This window comes from Ovis canadensis, chromosome 18, assembly GCF_042477335.2.
Source record: "Ovis canadensis isolate MfBH-ARS-UI-01 breed Bighorn chromosome 18, ARS-UI_OviCan_v2, whole genome shotgun sequence".
Lineage (NCBI taxonomy): Eukaryota > Metazoa > Chordata > Mammalia > Artiodactyla > Bovidae > Ovis > Ovis canadensis.
In genome coordinates this window covers 35,426,175-35,446,475 of record NC_091262.1, presented here as the reverse complement: position 1 = coordinate 35,446,475, position 20,301 = coordinate 35,426,175, and the positions used below count along the sequence as shown (strand labels likewise).

General features: G+C 42.5%; 2 protein-coding genes across 2 annotated transcripts in view; one reads left to right on the top strand and one right to left on the bottom strand.

The window, feature by feature from the left end:
* Positions 1-263: 263 nt before the first annotated feature.
* On the bottom strand, positions 264-18,867 carry WHAMM (WASP homolog associated with actin, golgi membranes and microtubules). The gene is given in 12 exon segments (XM_069560393.1): positions 264-1,030; positions 3,255-3,435; positions 3,438-3,497; positions 3,499-3,729; positions 6,325-6,420; positions 6,663-6,749; positions 7,950-8,137; positions 10,965-11,130; positions 12,323-12,492; positions 14,450-14,600; positions 15,333-15,506; positions 18,092-18,867. Coding segments are annotated over 12 exon segments (2,412 nt in total). The 5' UTR covers positions 18,701-18,867; the 3' UTR covers positions 264-731.
* The window catches only part of FSD2 (fibronectin type III and SPRY domain containing 2), a 45,873-nt gene continuing 43,716 nt past the window's right edge, over positions 18,145-20,301 (top strand). Inside the window, exon 1 of the mRNA XM_069560394.1 lies at positions 18,145-19,183. The gene's annotated coding sequence lies outside the window, so the exon portion shown is untranslated. The remainder of the gene's footprint in view (positions 19,184-20,301) is intronic.

Here is a 20,301-nt window from a genome sequence, read left to right as displayed (position 1 = left end):
CCAGGGATAGAATCCCGGGTCACCTGCATTGGGAGCAGCGAGTCTTAGCCACCAGACCATTAGCGAAGTCCCACTCCTTTCCTAATTTTAACACAAAGCAAGGAGGAGAAGATTCCAGCATGAGTGCCTGAGGAGAATGACATTATTCCCCACCCTTAGTATTTGCTTAAAAAAACATTCAATGTTTTTAATAAATTTCAGCTAAACCCAAAGCAGGAACAGCTGTGTTAAGATATTCGGTTTCTTCATGAGTGACACGGAGGCATTATAAATAAGTTCTTTATTATGAGTTTACATTGTGCTTGATACATGAAACACATTTCATTTAAAATATTTAAAATAAGTCTTGCTTATAAGCAATTTACTCTGATTATTGTTAAAATAATGTCCACATTCAAACCTTTCAATCCCAGCAAACCACTGCACACGCTCGGTCAGCAGTGCTTTCTACAGTAGCAGCGTAAACTTTTTTCAGAATAAGGGAATGATTCTAGGTTATCCATGGTGAACAGTGATTAGTTTCTCATGCCACCAGTGCTCACCTCTTGCTCAGATGTGCAAGAGGCACCATGTGTCTCCTTCCTCCCCTGACTTGAAGAGCCACAGAGTTAAATAAAGCTGCAGCGTCACATACCATGCCCTAGACTGATCTTCCGGGGTGTGTGCAGCCTCTCTACCAGTACCCCATCACATGCTGCATCAGAACAGGCCTTGGGCCCTTGCAGAGGAGCCTAATGATCCCACTCGTGGGGGCCCTGCTCATCGCCTTCCTCCTCCTCTTCCTCCGAGTCAGCAGACACCCTCTTGATTCTCTGCAGCGCTGCCTTGATGCTCTTCTCCAGGTCGCTGGTGGGTTTACTGCTGGGGCTCAGGCCAGGGGCAGGGTGGACCTTCTTCAGTTTGACCCCCTGCCTTATGGCAGCCAGAATGTGCTCGTTGACTGAGGCTCGGGGAGGGGGCAAAGCGGGCGCCTGCACCTTCTGCACCTCCCTGCCATGCCTTAGGGAGGCCAGCACTTCATCCATCGACCCTGAAATTGAGTAAACAGAGCAAGGAGTCAAGGAATCATACTCTTTCTCCCCAAAGTGCCAAGACGATTTTGTACTTGTTAAAGGTGTCAAGTCACCCATCAGTTAAGCCATGATTTAAACAAATGGTCATCATCCCATAGACAAATGCTCTGAGCATCTGATATCGGCTATCTGCTAGTATTGGCTCCCTGTTTGAATCCAGGATAGTCTCACCGCTAATATTTAACCTTAACCACTGATTTTCCACTACTTCCTCAAATCCACAGCAACTCCCAGGCACAGTTGAAAGTCACCATACCTCCTGGTTAGCACGGCTGTTTCTGAAGACACAGGTGTTATCACATTTCCAGGTGACTCTGAAGATAGTTATGAACAGCTGCGGTGTTTTAATCTGACCCAGTGTGCATCGATAGCTCTGACATTCTATCTCCTCCATTTCCTTTCCCACTTAAAAATCTTTTGACTGTACCCCGCCGTAATTCTCCAACTTCAGTCTTGGATATCAGTCAGTGATTGCTTGTTCTGTGACACTGAGTGAGTGGGTTTCCACACACAAAAAGGCTTAAAGGAAAACTTGAGTCGGTGAACCCAGAGCGGGTGGCTCTGGCATGTCTCTGTATATAGTGTGTTTTAATTCTACCTACATTATCCTGAGGTAACTTAATGTGCTCTCTACTTTCAAGGGTGTGAAATGCTGTCAAAACACAAATTAGATCAGAGTTTCAAAGCCTTGGTGAGAAGCTATTTTTCACTCTTGGCACCTTGAGCCCCCTGTGGTGGGTAAAATCTTTTACCACCTGCTGGAAGTATGTGACTGTGGCCACTAATTTAGGGATCTTCCATGTGAGACTTCAAGGTAAATAGTCATTTCTAGTTCAGAACTGAAAAGCTATGCCATGGCTAACAAAACACCTTAGATCTTAACCTATAACTGTTATTCCACTTCCCTTCTAGGAGTAATAAGATAGACTTGCACCATCGAGGGCATTTTATGGTGTTAACTCACACTTTCTTATTCTTTCAGTGCAGTGAGGCAGTGTGTGTGTTACGAGTCAGGTCAGGAAACAATGTGTGTACATGTGCTCAGCAGGTAAGTCATAACTGACTCTGCAACTCTATGGACTGCGGGCCGCAGTCCATAGGACTTCCCAGGCAAGAATACTGGAGTGGGCTGCCATTTCCTCCTCCAGGGGACCTTCCTGACCCAGGGATTGAACCCAGTCTGCACTGCAGACAGATTCTTTACCACTGAGCCACCAGGGAATCCCTGGTCGGGAACAAGGCACCCCCACAAAGACCTGCCATGTCCTATTTCTTGTCCAGGCCCGTGAGCTCTCACTTTCATTTACCACAGTGTTGCAGCAAAACCCATGGAAATGGGCCATCTGGTCTCCACTTAGTAGTGTGGACATTTTCATCTGGGCCTCGTTCTAGGTACAGTGAAACCTTAAACTCAGAATGACCAGAATACACATTAACCAGAACCATGGTTGGAACTGTCATATAATTCCCATCATGTCATAGGCCCCTTGTATTTGACCACTTCATTTTACAAAGATTTCCCACAGTAAGGTTTCTCTGACCACCACTCAGACTACAAGAACAGCCCTCCATAGTCTAAAATTCCTCCAAGATAATTCCAAACCACTATTCTGCTTAAGATGTAACCATTTAATTCCAAGAAGGACTCACAGATGCAACAGTGAGCTTAATTCAAAGCGACACTGAAACATATGGCAGAAATCAAACACTGATGTCTTAAGAACCTGAGACAGGGACTTCCCTAGTGGTCCAGTGGCTATGACTCTGAGCTCCCAATGCAGGCGGCCCACGTTCAAACCCTGGTCAGGGAACCAGATCGCACATGGCACAACTAAGAGTTTGTATGCTGCAACTAAAAAGATGCCACATGCTGCAACTCAGTCCTGGCTCAGCCAAATAAATAAATTAAAAAAAAAAAAAAAAAAAAGAACCTGAGACGGGTTGATTCTTGAACAGCCTCAGAGATCCCAAGTCATGTGACCATTAATTGTATAGAGATGTTTCTTCGATTTAGGCTCTGCTAATTTTGCAATAAAAGAGTGACAAGGTAACACATGTCAGAATATTTTAAGATTGCAGAGTGTTATGAAGAGATTTTGGTTTGAAGGTGATGGCTGCCAAAGCTGGAGCCCTCTAGCCACTTAACCACCCCGGGTGAGCGGGGACAGTTGGGAAGGTCACCTGGGCCACTGAGACTGTCTGCAGGGCCTCGTGGGCTCTCAGTGGGCGGCTCACACGCCAGTGGGAGTGGCTGGCCATCTTTCACTGACGTCCCGAAGCGTGAATTCCGATGATTTGCAGGTTGAGAAGAAAAGGGCTGAGCAGGGAGGGGCGGCGGCGGTGGGGGGGGAGGAGGTGGCGGGGGAGGCGGAGGCGGTGGCGGCAGTGGCAGTTCCTCACTTGACGTGGAATGTGTTTGGTCACTGGTTGGAACCAAAGTCGGAACAGGTATGTCTCCAGCACAGTCTTCACGCTCAGGGGTTTTCACAGTACTGACTTCAGACAAGGGAGCACTTCTGGTTTTCCTAGAGGATGGATGGATCACGGCTGTCATCTGAGAAGTCGGCGGGGGTATCTGCTTGGGTAGTCTGTTCAGCAGGTCTGGAGTCACAGGTTGTGAGCGAGAGCTCTTTAGGATAGGCTGGCCTGGACATCTCTGAAAATGAAAAACCATTGTCAGAAACTGGCTACGATCACAAACCATCAACATGCTAGAGCTTTCTATAAAGGACACCCAAAAAGTTTCTTTGTGTGGATCATCCTAATTCACGAAGTGGCTGCTTTTCACTTTGCACAGCCACCCTTGCTACTAAATCTATATATTGAGGAACAAGCATTCATATGCTTTCATATAATACTTTTCTCTGTAATAAAGACATGAAAGGATACATACAGATGAAAACACTCATCATATTTTTAGTATGAAAGATCAGACAACAAATACAAACAAAAGACAGTTGAAAAAATTATGGTGAGTTTAAAGTATCAGGCAGCCATGAAAAATCATAAATAGTACAAAGTCTGTGAAACATCTTTAAAAAAAATGCAGATGATATGGTGTGCAATGTATAACCATGTAAAAAACAGATCTATGAAAAATACCAGCAGTGTAGATCTCCAAGTGACAGTTAAAACAGGTATTACAGATTTCTCTAATGTTTAGTCTTAGAGTAAATTTTGTAATTTAAAAATATTAATTAAAGAAGTTGCAGTCTCACAGGTATAGTTTGCTAAAGAAAAACCTCACCTTACAAAGAACTAATCTTGAGGGGTGTACACCTCCATGGACCAAAAAACTGCAACTTTTACCAATTTAAGGTCAACTCCTTCCAGTTTGTTGATGGATTCTTTCACCTTCATACCACATAAATGTGAAAATCAGGGCTCTGACTAGTTCAGGGTCATGGAGCTGGACTTGGATCCCTTGAATCCCCTCCTGCACAGTGACTCTGCCGTGCTAATCAGTACCCTCTGGAATATGGATGAGCTTTGAAAACATTACGCTGAGAGACCACTCACCATGAAGGACCACTTATATGAAATGTCTACCGTAGGTAAATCCACAGAGACAGAAAGCAGATTAATAGTTGCCCAGACCCAGGGAGGTAGCAGGGAATAGCTACTGGATATGAGATTTCTTTGGGGAACAGTAAAGCTGTTCCAGACTGATTGTAGCGATGGTTGCACAACTCTGAATATAGTAAAACCTTTAAATGGAAGAACTGTATAGTGTGCAACCTACATGCATAAAGTTGCTTTAAAAAAAAAAGATAATGAGAATGAATGTAAATGCCTAGCACAGTGCCTGCCATACAGCAAGGATCAGAGTAGAAAGTCTATCAGGGACTTCCCTGGTGGTCCTGTGGTTAACAATCCACCTTCCAATGCAGGGAACGTGGATTTGATCCCGTCTAGGAACTAGATCCCACATGCCTGGGGCAACTAAGCCCACACATGGCAACTAGAGAAGCCGACTCACCACAGCAAAGACACAGTGCAGTCAAAATTTCACAAGAGAAAGAAGACAAGATGAAGTTGTAAAATATGATGTATTCACTCTGGTGGCCCCTGTTTTTCTTGTTGGTACTGCACTATGCATCTTCAATACCTCATCCCAGACTTTTGTCTGGGAGTGGGTGGTTTTCTCTTTGGGGTCATTATGAGGGTATATGACGAGAACAGGTTTACGCTTTTATGTTCAACAAGTTTAATGTTACTTTAAGTATCTATTTACTTTAAAAAAAAAAAACCTATTCACTTTTGAAGAAAAAAATGTACTGGAGTATAGTTGCTTTACAACGTTGTGTCAGTTTCTGCTATACTGCAAAGTGAATCGGCTTTACGCACACATATAGCCCACCTTTTTGGATTTCCTTCCCATTTTGGTCCCCACAGAGCTCTCAGAGGAGCTCACTGTGCTATGCGGTAGTTTCTCGTGAGCTATCTATTTTATATATGGTATCAACAGTATATATACGTCAGCCCAACCTCCCAGTTCTTCCCACACCCCCTTGGTGTCCGTGTTTGTTCTCCCTGTCTCTTAAACCTGTTCACTTTTAACAGGTCACTTAACTAATGTCACAATGTTTCCTCGACCAAATTTTAAAGCCTTCTTTATTATAAATGAGGAAAAGCCAGCTAGAGCTGAGGGCAATTTAACTATTTTTGGTTTTCCCTGCCAGTTAACAGCAGGGTGAGTGGCAAGGTCAAAAACATCTTGATATTTCTAATACTTTTGTTTTTTATTTATAGACTACAAATCATGGCATTTGGGGAACATTTTAGGTCCCAAATCATCTGTCCCTAATACTTCATTGGGACTTCCCTGGTGGCTCAGACAGTAAAGCGTCTGTCTACAATGTGGGAGACCTGGGTTTGATCCCTGGGTCGGGAAGATTCCCTGGAGAAGGAAACGGCAACCCCCTCCAGTACTCTTGCCTAGAAAATCCCATGGATGGAGGAGCTTGGTGCAGGCTACTGTCCATGGGGTCACAAAGAGTCAGGCACAACTCTATTTAACTATTTTTGGTTTTCCCTGCCAGTTAACAGCAGGGTGAGTGGCAAGGTCAAAAACATCTTGATATTTCTAATACTGTAGTTTTTTATTTATAGACTACAAATCATGGCATTTGGGGAACATTTTAGGTCCCAAATAATCTGTCCCTAATACTTCATATTTTTCTCCCAGGGCAGGTGATCTTCATTTATTTTTCCAGAAAACATAGGAGAAGCGAGGATTTATAGAACTCACCTCTTTAAATGCTCTTAATCTTTGGAGGGTTTTTTGGCGTTCTTGGTTTATCCATTCTCTTTTCTTTTGTTCCTCCTCTTTTTTCTTGTCTCTTTTCTATATTTAGACAAACACATATCTGTAAGCTTCCCAAAAATCTTGAGAGACTGTAACCTGACATTCTTGCCACCCCCCAGCCCACTGTCATATCCGTACCACCACCCCCACCCCGGCTGCAGGGCTACACTGCACCACACCCTCAGGATCCAGGCTGACCAGCAGTGGGGCTCCACTTTGTACAAACTGAAGCCCATGGGTCACATTATGCAAACATAAAACATTTTTCTTCGGCCACTCACCCTCTGAACACTGTGGTGCTGATGAGAATATTTTACTCTTTCTTCAGCCTGTTGAAGTCTGAGTCGATGATTTTCTTTGCATTGATCCTAGGGGAATAATGTAATTTCACTGATCTGTTTTTTTAACTTGGTTATAAATTGAACACTGCATGGCTTTTAATATTTCCATGGGGTAGCATAAAAGGTTAAAAGAAAAAAGCGCTGCGTTTGGGCTGCAGTATGAGGCATTTATTAATAGGAGTTACGGTGTGATTCAGTACGTCTGCCTCCTCCTCAGTCATGTGACATGGGCCGATTGGCTGCTTACAGAAATCCCTTGTTCCTGGTCAGGAAGGTCATGGCTGGGGTGCAGTGCTTTGGGAGATGAAAAAGCAAGTCCTCCAACCAAGTAGAAATGGGAGGACACACAGGCAGCCCCATATCCTTAAGTGGGAAGCGTCCTAAGGATCTGTTTCAGTGCAATTGTTATAAACACATTTCCCCCTAATGTTCTAAATATTTCCAAACATACCTACATAACACATCCAATCTATAATATCTAAAAAATTATATTAAAAACTGTATCATATAGGAATTCCCTGGTGGTCCAGTGGTTAAGAGTCTGCTTGCCAACACAAGGGACACAAGTTCAGTCCCTGGTCCAGGAAGACCCACATGCCACAGGGCAACTAGGGCCGAACACCACAGCTTCCATGCCTGTGCTCCAGAATCTGTGCTCCACAACAAGAGAAGCCCCCATTCACCACAACCGGGGAAAGCCCACTCAGCAATGAAGACTCAGTGCAACCAAAAATAAGTAAATAAATAACTTTAAAAAAACTGTATCTCAAGTATGCTTACCCCTTCTTAGTATGTTACCTTTTTATGTAATCACAGAGTTTTTAAAAATTAAGAAAAAAATCACTCACCAATTATAAGGACTGAAGTAAGCCGAATATTGTCTGACTGACATAATCAATTTAAAATAAAATTAATTTTATCATTTATTATAGCTTCTTAGACGTTTCTACCTATTGTGAGTTTTAAAAATGCCTATGTATGTCATAGACATTCAATCAATAGTTGTTGAAAGACTTAATTAAAATCTAAAGATGGTTAAATCCAAAAGGAAAAAAGAATCTTTTTAAGAAAAAAAAAACTGTAGTGTATTTTAATTGTAGCCACTGATATCTACATAAACACACATGAAATGAATCATTCATAAAAGCCTTATTTTCAAACCTATCTTTTGTAAAAGAAGAAATCCCCCAAAGCCGTGAGCCAAGAAGGCCGCCCAGGCATACCCACCTTTCTGTTCCTGAGACGGGCTCTCCTGGCACAGATGCTGCCCCGCTTTGACTCCAGCTGCTGGCACTGCCGGCTGAGCACGCCCACCTCCAGCTGCTTTCCTTCCTGTAGCCCCATTACACCATCCATGACCGTAAGTTCCTCTGGACTTTCACACGGGTCGTAGTAGATCACTTCATCCTGTTTATCTAGAAGCATATTAATGATTTTTAAACCGTATTTTATTAAAAATGATGCATACTTTGTTTTCTTTTGGCTGCACTGGGTCCTCATCGCTGCGCAGGCTTTCTCTAGGTGCAGAGAGTGGGGGCTACTCTCTAGCTGCAGTGCGTGGACTTCGCATTGCGGTGGCTTCTCTTGTGGCAGAGCACAGGCTCTGGGGCGCTCGGGCTCAGCAGCTGTGGTGCACAGGTTTAGCTGCTCTGCAGCATCTTCTCAGATCAGGGATCGAACCCCTGTCTCCTACATTGACAGGTGGATTCTTTACCACTGAGCCACCAGGGAAGCCCACGCATGTAAGGATATCCAATGTAAGGATAGTTATAGGTTCTTACAATTAACAGATATATATATGTGTCTATGTATACACACACACATGCAGCTTACATAGTTACGTGTATCAGTAAAGATAATTCTCAGAGAAACTTTTCCATGTGATAGAAATACAATTTTAATGGCAACACAGTATTCTCGAATTTAAGCACTCTCTGTTCTCAGAATGTCACAATGTTCCATTATTATCATTTCCACTGTGATGAACATCTTTGAATATAAATCTTTGTATACATTTTTTATTACTTCCTTTGCAGATGAATATTTAAGGCTCCTGATCACTGTTGTCAAAGCACCCTCCTCGAGAAAGGCAACATATGTTCTACCAGCAGCATGTCATTAAGGTGCCTTAATGATATTTAATCTTAATTACGTATTGATTTTTTTAAAAATACATGCTGATTGCAACAAACTCAAGTCCTACAGAAGTACACAGAAATAGAAAGTAAAATTTTCCTCTTTCCTCACCAAATCTTTGTCCTTTTGTTCCCAGAGGAAAATATGAATAGTTTGGCATGCATCCATCCAGACTAACCTTTTTCTAATAGAACTTCTTCCTAAATATGTAAAGTGCTTATAACATGAAGCTAAAGTTTTTTGAATACCTAGGATTATTCTTGCCTGGAAAATCCCATGGATGGAGGAGCCTGGTAGGCTGCAGTCCATGAGGTCGCTAAGAGTTGGACACAACTGAGTGACTTCACTTTCACTTTTCCCTTTCATGCATTGGGGAAGGAAATGGCAACCCACTCCAGTGTTCTTGCCAGGAGAAGGGCAGAGCTTGGTGGGCTGCCGTCTATGGGGTCGCACAGAGTCGGACACGACTGAAGCGACTTAGCAGCAGCAGGATTAAATTAAATGTTCAGGATCTATATGAAGAAAATAACTAAACTTGGAGGAACTTTAGGGAAAACAACAGACTTGAGTAAATGGAGAGACATACCATGTTCTTGGATGGGAAGATTCAAAATTGAAAAGACGGTAATTCTTCCCAAAGTAATCTCTAATGTTAACTGCAATCCCAATAAAAATTCCGAGTTTTTTGGGCTTTTTGTTTTGAGCTTGTCAAAATGATTCTAAAGTTCATCTGGAAGAATAAAGGAGTGATAAGGAGTCAGAAAGTTTTTGGAAAAGTAGATTGAGGGAAGGATTTGCTTTATGTAATAATAGGAACAGCATGGTACCAGCTACTAGGAGCCATTCACAAATCAGTGAAAGAAAATAAGAGTTCATAAATAGATCAAAGCAAGTATGATAATCCTGGATATGGGACAGGTGACAAGTCAAAGCAACAGGGGAAATGTTTTTAAAATCAGTGAGTGGGACTAAGAATTTGGAGGGGAAAGTTTAGATTGCTACCCCACATCAAAATAAGCTTCATCTGGATTAAAGAGCCAAATGTTTTTAAAAGCAAAATCATAAAAATACTAAAAACAAAAGTAAATACCTGTGTAATTCTGGGATAAAGGAGTTACAACACCAAAGCAGAAAGACTGAGAGAGGTGACTTCATAAAGATTAAATATTCCGAAAAAGCAAATGACAGAGCAATGATTTGCAACATAAGACAGATAATAAAGTAACATCTCTAATACAAAAAGGGAATATTCCAAAGAAAAATGGGCAAAGACCATGAATAGGCAGTAAATAAAAACAAATGACCAGTAAACATACAAAACTGTGTTCAACATCACTTGTAAATGAAACAAATGAAAATTAGAAGATGCCATTTTTTTTCCCATCACATAGGCAAAGAATTTAAATGAATAAGTACAGGGAAACATTTTCATCATCAGCTGATAGGAGCATCATTAAGTAGAATGAAATTTAGAAATTAGAAAATAATAGTGGTATGGGAAAATGTCTATCAAATGATTGTTATAGTGTTGTTTTAACAATTAGGTGTCAAAATGTAAAACGTACATTTTGTAAAATGTACCTGATTCCATCTTTAGAAATTTATTCCAAGGAAAGAATCTGTCCTACACACAAAGACATATGTAAAGGAAGGTTCTTCACTACATTGTTCACAACAGTGAAAAGTGGATATACCAGTATATCTATTTAATGGAATACTATGCAGCCATTAAAATTTTTGATTTTATAACTTTTTGAAATGGAAAGATGACTATTATATATTAAATGAAAAAGAGGTTACTGAACAGAATACTCAGTTTTGGTTTAAGAAATTGATAGATATTTCTAAACATTAGCATATAAAAAAGGCTACGAAACTACAGAGTCTACAAAGTATCTCTAGATGATGGAACTGGAGTAATAATAGTTTCCCTTTGTTTTGCTATATGTTTACCAATGAACGTATTATTTCAGTGACAAAAATACTGAAGGGAAACTGTATTAGAAAATTTCAGTATATAATATACAACAAATAATTGATAATATGGTATTTCCTTGAATCTGTAATTTAAACATACCAAGATATACACTGAAATATAAATTTTACCTTTTATAAGTCTTTTAATGGAGTCCAACTGAGTAACAAGCAGTATTTCTTCATATTTTAATATCTCAAATTTAACCTCGTATAATTCTAATTGAACTTCATAATATTGTATTTCTAAGTCATCGACAATGTTTATTTTTTTTTCTTGTTCTGGAAGATCTTCCATCTTGTTTTCATGAAAAAGATAAGAGCAAGTTAAAATAGGCCATTAAAAGCAAACTTTATAAGCATCTGAGTTATTTTCTATTCTGTGAAAGTGAAAGTGTTAGTTGCTCAACTGTGTTCAACTCTTTGGGATCCAATGGACTGCAGCCTGTGAGGCTCCTTGTCCCTGGATTCTCCAGACAAGAATACTGGAGTATTAATGATACTGGAGTGGGCTGCCATTCCTTCTCTGCTCAGTATCAAACGTGAAAAAAGCAAAGAGAGAAGAGACACTTTTCCATTTCACTTCATGGGATAAAAATGCCTTCTTCAGCATTGACCACAGATACTTTACCTCATCTCTGAAACATATGAAAACATTTAGGTTTTGAGAAAATAAATGGCAATGAAGTATTCACAGATGTTTTCTGCTTTAAAGTGATAATGTTATAGGAAATAAAACTGACTATGCTCCTAAGACAAAGCACCTCTTTAACTACTCTAAAATTGTGCTGAAAACATGGCTTGGCTTATTTTCAAGTATATTACCTGCCTTGGTTCTGAGGCCAATTCGATCATCAAGTGACTGACAATATAATATTTCAAAAACATTTTAACTGAAACTTCACGGCCAAACTTCCAGTCTCTAAATTCTGAAAAGACCCTGATGCTGGGAAAGATTGAGGGCAGGACGAGGAGGGGGTGAGAGAGGATGAGACAGTTGGATGGCATCACCAACTTCAGTGGACATGAGTTAAAGCAAACTCCAGGAGATGATGAACGACAGGGAAGCGAGGTGTGCCGCAGTCCATGGGGTTGCAAAGAGTTGGAACGACTCAGTGACTGGACAATAACAACAGAAGATGGTACTGGGGACTTCCCTTGTGGTCCAGTGGCAAAGACTCTCTGCTTGCAATGCAGAGAGCCTGCATTCAATCCCTGCTCTGGGAACTAGATCCCACATGCCACAGGTGAGAGTTCCCATGCTGCAAATAAAGTTCCTACATGCCACAAGGAAGGTCAGAGATCCCATGAGCCACAACTAAGACCCAGTGCAACCCAATAAATAAACAAAATGGTGAAACTTAGAAAAAATTTTTTTTAATTAACAAAATTTTTAAGATAAAAAAGATGGTGTTGGAACAAGTGAGTAAGGATGCTACCTAAAATAAAAGTGTATTTGTAAAACAAAGCTTCACTTATGTTTGTCTTACCTTGCCCTGAATTTCAGCTCTTCTGTGATTTAAACACAGCTCTTTGGCTCTCATGAGTTGTAGAGTCTCCCGGGCTAACATCAGCTTGAGTTTTTCCAACCTGGGAGTTGCTGTGGCCCAGGCAGCCTGGCCAAATCTCTTCTCATCCTGTGCCATCTGTTTCTTCATTCCTGTTGGATTATAATTAATAAAATAAAACATAATTACAACTCATAATAAAAAAAGAAACTTTTTTAAAAAGGAAAAATTCATCCTGAACAAATTCTGTTTATTGCCTTCCATGTTACCGGCAAAACATCCCTTTTAAAAGAAAACTTGTATGTTAGTGATTTTTTTATTGTCACAAAAATAATACATGGTTATTTAGTATAAAATTTTAGATGACTTCATTTAAAAAAAGAAAATCATGAATCTCACTTACTTAAAGCAATTGCTTCTTACATCTTGGTGCAAATACTTCTGGGCTGTTTCTGTGTCTAACTAGACAAACAGGAAGATACAGTTTGACCAAAACAAACCACCAACCCCCCCTCCCCCGTCCCAGGATATCATTCTGCTTTATACCTTGTTTATTTCACTTACTGTATCACAGAATTCTTGCTATTCATAAAAATTGTTATAGAGAATCATGTTTAATAGCTACATAGTATTCTACTTTATGAATGTACTATAATTTAACAAACTGGTAATAAGTTGTTGCTATTTGCAGCTACTATCAACAGTGACGGAAGATTAGACAAAAGCACCTCAATCCAGGGACTTCCCTACCAGTCCAGTGGTTAAGACTCTGCACTTCCACCTCAATGATGTGGCCGAAAAAAAACAATAAACAAAAAGTACTTCACCCAGCCTACAGGACCATATGGTCTTGTCCCTGCCTGTCTGCCAGCATTCTCTCACACCACATTCTCTGTACAGGCAGACCACAGAGGTAGTTCAGGTTCAATTCCAGATCAACACAGTAAAGTGAACACCACAATAAATCAGGTTGGATTTTCTTGTTTCCCACTGCATACAAAAGTTATGTTTACACTGTACTGTGGTCTATTAAGTGTGCAGGAATCTTATGTCTTAAAAAAAATGTACATACCTTAATTTAAAAATACTTTATTACTAAAAAGTGCTAACCATCATCTGAGCTTTGAGCTGTAATCGCTTTGGCATAGTAACATCAAATATCACTCACCACAGATCACCATAACAAAATGTAAAAGTTTGAAATATTGGGAAAATGACTAAAATGTGCAAAGTGGGACAAATGCTGTAGGAAAAACAGTAGTTGCTATTCTTAAAATTTATTTTATTTTTATCTTTTGACTGCACCACATGGCATATGAGATCTTAGTTCCCCAACCAGGAATCGAACCTGCACACCCCCCTGCATTAGCAGCACAGAATCTTAACCACTGGAGCACCAGGGAGGTCCCAGCACTTGCTATTTTATAATAGACTTGCTCAGTGTAGGACTATCACAAACCTTCAATCTGTAAAAATCATACTACCTGTGAAGTGGCGTAAGGTATAGCACCATGAAATGAGCAATGAGATGAGGTATGTCTGCGCTGTGCTCCAGCCCGTGGCTTCCTCATGCTTGTCAAGCTCCCTCATACCAGAGGGCCTTTGTAAATGCTACTCCTGCCTGGTACACCCTCTCATCAATTTTCTGCTCTCTCCACTTCCATTTACCCTTCAGATAGGAGGGCAAATGCCACTTCTCAGAGGCCTTCTGTGACCACTCTCATTGAGTCTCATTTTTCTCTCCTAGGCTCTCAGCGCCCCATGTTTCTCTTCTTCATATGGCTTGTTGCCACTGCCATTTTCCATGTGTTTGAATGAATAATATAATTAAGATTTCTCTTCCCTCATCTGACTTTACAGTGTCTATCCACTCCAGCACTCTTGCCTAGAAAATCCCATGGATGGAGGAGCCTGATAGGCTACAGTCCATGGGGTCGCAAAGAGTCGGACACGACTGAGCGACTTCACTTCACTTCACTTCATGCTTATCCTTATAGTGAATCCTTAGTACCTAGAAAATACAGAATCTGGTGCTTAAGAGGCACTCAAGTATCTTCTGAGTACAATGAAAATTACATGTATCTTAGTATAGCATTTTAAAATTATTACCTGCTAATGCTTCTACCGTTTTTTCAAAATAATTCACTGTAATATCTTGAACAGAGACTATAGCTTCTTCAGCCCGTCTGGTCCATTCTTGGGCTTCCTTCTGCAGGGAAACTATCCTTTTAGGACCCAGATCATCCTCATCCAAGGACTTCTACAGAAAGAAGGGAAAGTTGTATCAGTAAGAGAAAAGAGTCATGTAGAACCATTAGAAAATTGAAAGAAACTGGTCATGTGGATTATTTAAACTACTTTTATTACTACTACTTAGTCAATTAAATTTCATTCACTCATCAGTTCCTTACTGAGTATAAATAAGGCTCTAAGTGCAGCATCCTCTGGAAGACAAAGGGATACTCTGGAGCATAAAGGAAAAAATACCCTACTTTACTTTGTACTACTCGAATAACTTTTTCTAGAAGGGAATACTGTCAAGCTGTGTTTCTCTGTTAATATATATTGTTTGGAGACCTCCCTGGTGGTCCAGTGGCTCACCTGCCAATCCCAGGGACACTGGTTTTATCCCTGGTCTGAGAAGATCCCACATGCGGCGGGGCAACTAAGCCCGTGCAATCACAACACCTAGCCCATACTCTGGAGCCCACAAGCCACAAGAGAAGCCCGCACACCACAACTGGAGAGCAGCCCCCCGCTCACCTCAACTAGAGAAAGTCCATGCATGGCCCAGCACAGCCAAAAATAAATAAATACATTTTTCAAATGTCTTTGTCTTTCAATCAATTTAAAAAATAAATTGGATGTATCTACAATATTATCGAAACAAGGGGTGAACCCAAAGTGGAAACACAGATTGAATCATTAATGCAACTAAAGAAACAGCATGTCATAAACAGTAAATCTGATAAAGTAAAAACGTAAAACGTACCAAAATAGCAAGCTTACATGAAGTTGCAAGTTCTCGCATGTCCCTGAATGGCTGCAGTAAATACTGGAAGAACATAGTTGTCGCAGTGACTAATTCCTGGTACGCTTCATCTTCCTCTCGATACACTTTCATTAATGCTACCATGGTGTTGGCTTTTTCATGCCCTTGAAGCAACTAGAAGGCAAAATGTAAATAAAGTTCAAGTATGGACAGTATAAGATCATACCAAACCAACAGAGCTAAAGAAACCTGAATGTTCCTAACATTAACGCATCAATTTGATTAAACATGAAAATGTTACTGTCCTCCAACCAAAATGCCCAGTAAGAATGGTTAAATAAATCATGGTACATCCACAGTAGGAATATTATTATTGTAATCATTTATTCAGCACTGTGCTTTTGAAGACTGGTTCAGTAATCTGGGCACTTTTATAATAATAAATGGGAGATAGAGGAGGATGTAGAGTTGGTCCTAAGTATGTAGTACATGTACTAAGGACTCAGAGAAAAGGACCTGAGAGAGGATATTTTTCCATCACTTTTTTGACCATAAAGGTATTGTGAGAATGCACTCCTTTTTTAAAACTGCTGAGGGACTTCCCTGGTGGCCCAGTAGTTAAGACTGCATTTCCACTGCAGGCAGCATAGGTTCAATCTCCGGTCAGGGAACTAAGACCCTACATGCCGTGTGATACAATTAAACCAAAACAGACAGACAAACTCATAAAGACACAGAGATGATTCCAAGTAGTTCTCCAGCATGTTGACTCTCTTAATTCCCCCAGGTTAATATTCCCATCAATTCCCCAGCAAAGTAGACTCATTCACAGCATCACAAATGGGGCTCTAGCCTCTAAATAATGCTTCTGAGGCAGGGCAAGAAATAAATTGAGCACTTATAATCTAGAAAAACTCATTTGGTAAGAAACTAATTTACTGCCCAGGAGAAGAGAAATAAAATCAAGTAACAGTATAAACTCCCCACCCCCACCCCTTGGTCAGTACATCCTTAAATTCTTCTATTTCCTTCCCTCCAGTTAAGAATAAAGTAATCTATGTTCCATAGTCATTTTATCCAGGTGATAACAGTAGGATTACCCACCCCCCTCCAAAAAAAAAAAGCAAAAGTTTCCTTTAAGAAAATTAAAACACGTGAAAAAGTAAACTTAGGATAACTGATGTTTTTCAGCCTTATTTCTTAAGACTATTCAGACTTCAAAACATTCAGTTTCACTTTCTATATTCTAGCAATGTTACTAATTGGTCTAATTCTAGAATCAACTGCTTTCCTGTTCTACATATGAGCTGAGTACTAACATTATTACATGCACTTCCATGGATGCAGTGTATTTCATATTTAAGCCCTCACTCCACCCGCATGTTCCAGGTAAACAGGTGAACTATACCAGTGTCAACATCTAGCTTAACAGTATGAACTATACTAGTGCCATAATACCTCTGAATGAACTCAAACTTGGATAAAGTGTATACTGAAAAATAAGTGATTCAACATGGTAAAACTGAAGATCAAAAGCTAACTAGCCTGAAACTGCCCTGTGGTTTCCTCATATTATCAAGTGAAATAAACCCATGAGAAGTGGGTGTATAAAAAGCTCATTCTATATTTAGCTTGAGAGAATATAATTAAGATGTTGGAATGTGGATAAATTGTTCTTACACCTCCCCTTCCTCAAATGAATGCAGAGAAAAATCATTTGATTAAGAACGAAAGTGAGAAAGGGCTTCCCTCGTGGTGCGGTGGTAAAGAATCCGTCTGCAGTGCAGGAGAGGCAGGTTTGATCCCTGGGTGGGGAAGATCCCCTGGAGAAGGAAATAGCAAACCACTCCAGTATTCTTGCCTGGGAAATCCCATGGACAGAGGAGCCTGGTGAGCTACAGTCAATGGGGTCACACACGACTTAGCGACTAAAACAATAAATAGTGAGAAAGGGCCGGCAAGAGGCATGTCCGGGTGTAGCATAGAGAACTCAGTCTTGACTTAGGAATAGTCAGTTCGTTGTGGATATATGAGCCATGTTTTCCTCTGAAACCCTTTTTTGAATCCCCTTCAGTTCTGTAAACTCAGCGCTCAAAAAATGAATCGTTCAATCGCTCTAACAACCTCTTTCAAGCTTAAAACTGCTTTCCTATTGCTGCTGCTCCCAACTGATGAATACAGCTCATATCCTATCGGCTTTCCACTGGACCAAGTCTGTTTTGTTTTGTTGGCCACACTGGGCATGCGGGGGTCTTGGGAGCCAGTGGCCCCATCGCAGTGCAAAACGGGGAGTCCTTTCCTTGGACCACCAAGGAAATCACCTCACCAAGTCTTTCTTACCTCAAAAGCATAGGTCCTAGAAGCCCCTTCATCCTCTAACACATCTTGTCTCCCTTATGGGGCTTTCCCTCATACACGGAACCTGCTTTTGTTTACATCCAGTCCTTGTTATCACTTCCTACACTTATGGGATGTTTCTAGTTTCTCTTTCAGTATTCTCTGGCATTTCCGGTCACAACAGCCTGCTCCGCCAATATCTCCAGGCGAAAGGTTAAAGAGCCTACTCTGGCTCTGAACTGCGAATAAACTTTAACTCAGCCCTCTCGCCAGGCCCCGTGCGGGTTCCTCCGGAAGTCCCCTCGCTGCTGCGCGCCCCTTCCGCGCATCACGCAGATAACCGGAAGACCCCACTCTCGCACTCGTCCCTCCCCAGGCAAAGCAACACGGAAAGGACCCGCGTGGGCCCGGCGGGCGCGTACCTGGCGCAGCCGCGCGCTCGCCCCATCGCGCCGCGCGCGCAGGGCTCGCTCCCGGAATTCTCGCGTGCTCTCGCAGTCCGCCGCGCAGCGTTGGCCCGGGAAGAGCGCGTCGCGCACCGCCGCGCCGCCGCAGCCGTCGGCCGCCTGGCCGAGGTAGCGTTCCAGCTGCCCGCACAGCTCCTGCAGCGCCGCCTCGCCCGGGCCTGCGGGCGCCGACCACACCAGCGTCCACAGCCCGAGCCCCAGGCCCCAGGCCCCGCCGCCGCCTGCGTCTAGCTCCGGCGGCAACCGCGGGAAGCAGCGCTCGAGCGGCGGCCACAGCGCTGCCAGCTGCCGGTGCGCGCCGCGGAGCCCGGCAGCCGAGATCAGGCCCGCCCAACTGGGCGGGGGTGCGGCGGCCTCGGGCTCGGGCGCGGGTTCGGGCCCCGGCTGGCTCCCCTCGCGCCGCCGCCGCCGCTGCGCCGTGCGGTCGTGACAAGTCACGGCGAACTTGCCCTCCACATCATTCCAGGCCACCAGGAAGCGCAGCTGGTGCCGCTCGGGCTCGGCGAAGAGGTCCTCGCGGACCGGCACCCAGCCCTCCAAGCTGTCGGGCTGCTCGTCCTCCATGGCCGCCAGCGGTCAGCGCCCGGCGGGCTCGGCTCTCCAGAGCCTGGTCTCCTCGCACCAGCAGCCGCTGCACAGTCCGGACGGCGTCATTTTTCGCTGAACTGGAATCGGCGTCAGCACCCCCACCACCGCCACCCTCGGCACTTTTGATTGGCTGTCTGCTGCCTGGGAGGCTTCCAACAACGCTTCCGCGATTGGTTGGATGATAGATGGGAGGCTTCGCGACAACCAAAGAAATGGTCAGGAGGTCGCCGCTTGGAATCAACCAATGTCGCAACCTGGTCCTGATCCTGGGATTACCACTCTTGCCTCACCTTTTCCACCTATGTACGCACTGACATTGAAAAAATGTTTGTTAAACGAACTAGTTGTTGTCTTAGCCTCCTACACTAAACTGTGAGCCTCTTGAGAACGGAAACCCGGTTGACTTGGTCTTCTATCATCAGGGCCCTAGTGAATACATCGTTCCTGAGCTCAAGAACGGTGAGGTGTAACATTAAACTTAATAGTTACTTGTTGAGGGCGTAAGTGCCAGGCACTAGGTAGAAGCCACAAGTTTATTGGTATCAATTCAGCAAGCTTTTATGTAATGTATAATGTTTTGGGAGGCTGCGCACGAAGGGGTCATGCCCCCCCAAAAAGAAAAAAAGATACCTCCATCTTCAAATCCTTCCGGCTCCCAACCAACATGTTTAAATACAATCCATGTTCTAACTTGTCATTATAGAGATAAGGAAACTGAGATCCAGAAAAGAAACTTTTCTTGAGATACCCAGACACTCAGGCAATTCAGACACTTCAGACCACCTGGCTACTGAAGACCTGTTTAAGGAGATGGGGTGATGTACTTTCAGCTGGGGATGGAGTGTGGGTTGGAGCTGAACCTGTTCATACAGGGAATAAGGCAGCACTGGTCTCTACCTAGGAAATGTACAGGGTAGACGGAAATACAGTACATGTCAGCTCACATCCTGAGAGAGCTGATAGAGTGGTAGTGCGGTTGGAGGACAGAGCGGGAGGAACAAGAAGCTCAGGGAGCAGGGAAGAAGCCTTTCATCTAAACAAGATTTTCAAAAGTTTGATTCAGGAACCAGTGAAGGGATTGTTGAAGTTTTTGAGCTAGGAAAGCCTGGAATCAGATTTCCAACACTGACCACCCCCCCCCCCCCCCCAGCAAAGAAAAACAGGGCCAGGCTGAAACTATGGTTAGGGCATCTCCCAGCCTGAAGACAATCCCAAGGCAGATGATCTAGCCCCAGGGCAACTAGGACACTCTAGGAAAGTAGCTTGAAGGTAAAATTGCCTCTATCTGAAGGTCCCTCCCTTTAATACCAAAGAAAGGTGGGGCTCTGCTCTGGTTGTCATTTGGAGAGAACCTTTTAGCTGAAGTGATTTATTTTCCCTCAAACTATTTTTTACTGTATTAGCTAATATGATTTACTTACAATTCAGGTCTGTTTCTTCTAAGGGATTCTTAACCGCAGTAGCAGATATAATGGTCATCTGAGTTAAATTTACCCATTCCAGTCCATTTTAGTTCACTGATTCCTAAAATGTCGATGTTCACTCTTGCTGCCTCCTGTTTGACCACTTCCAATTTG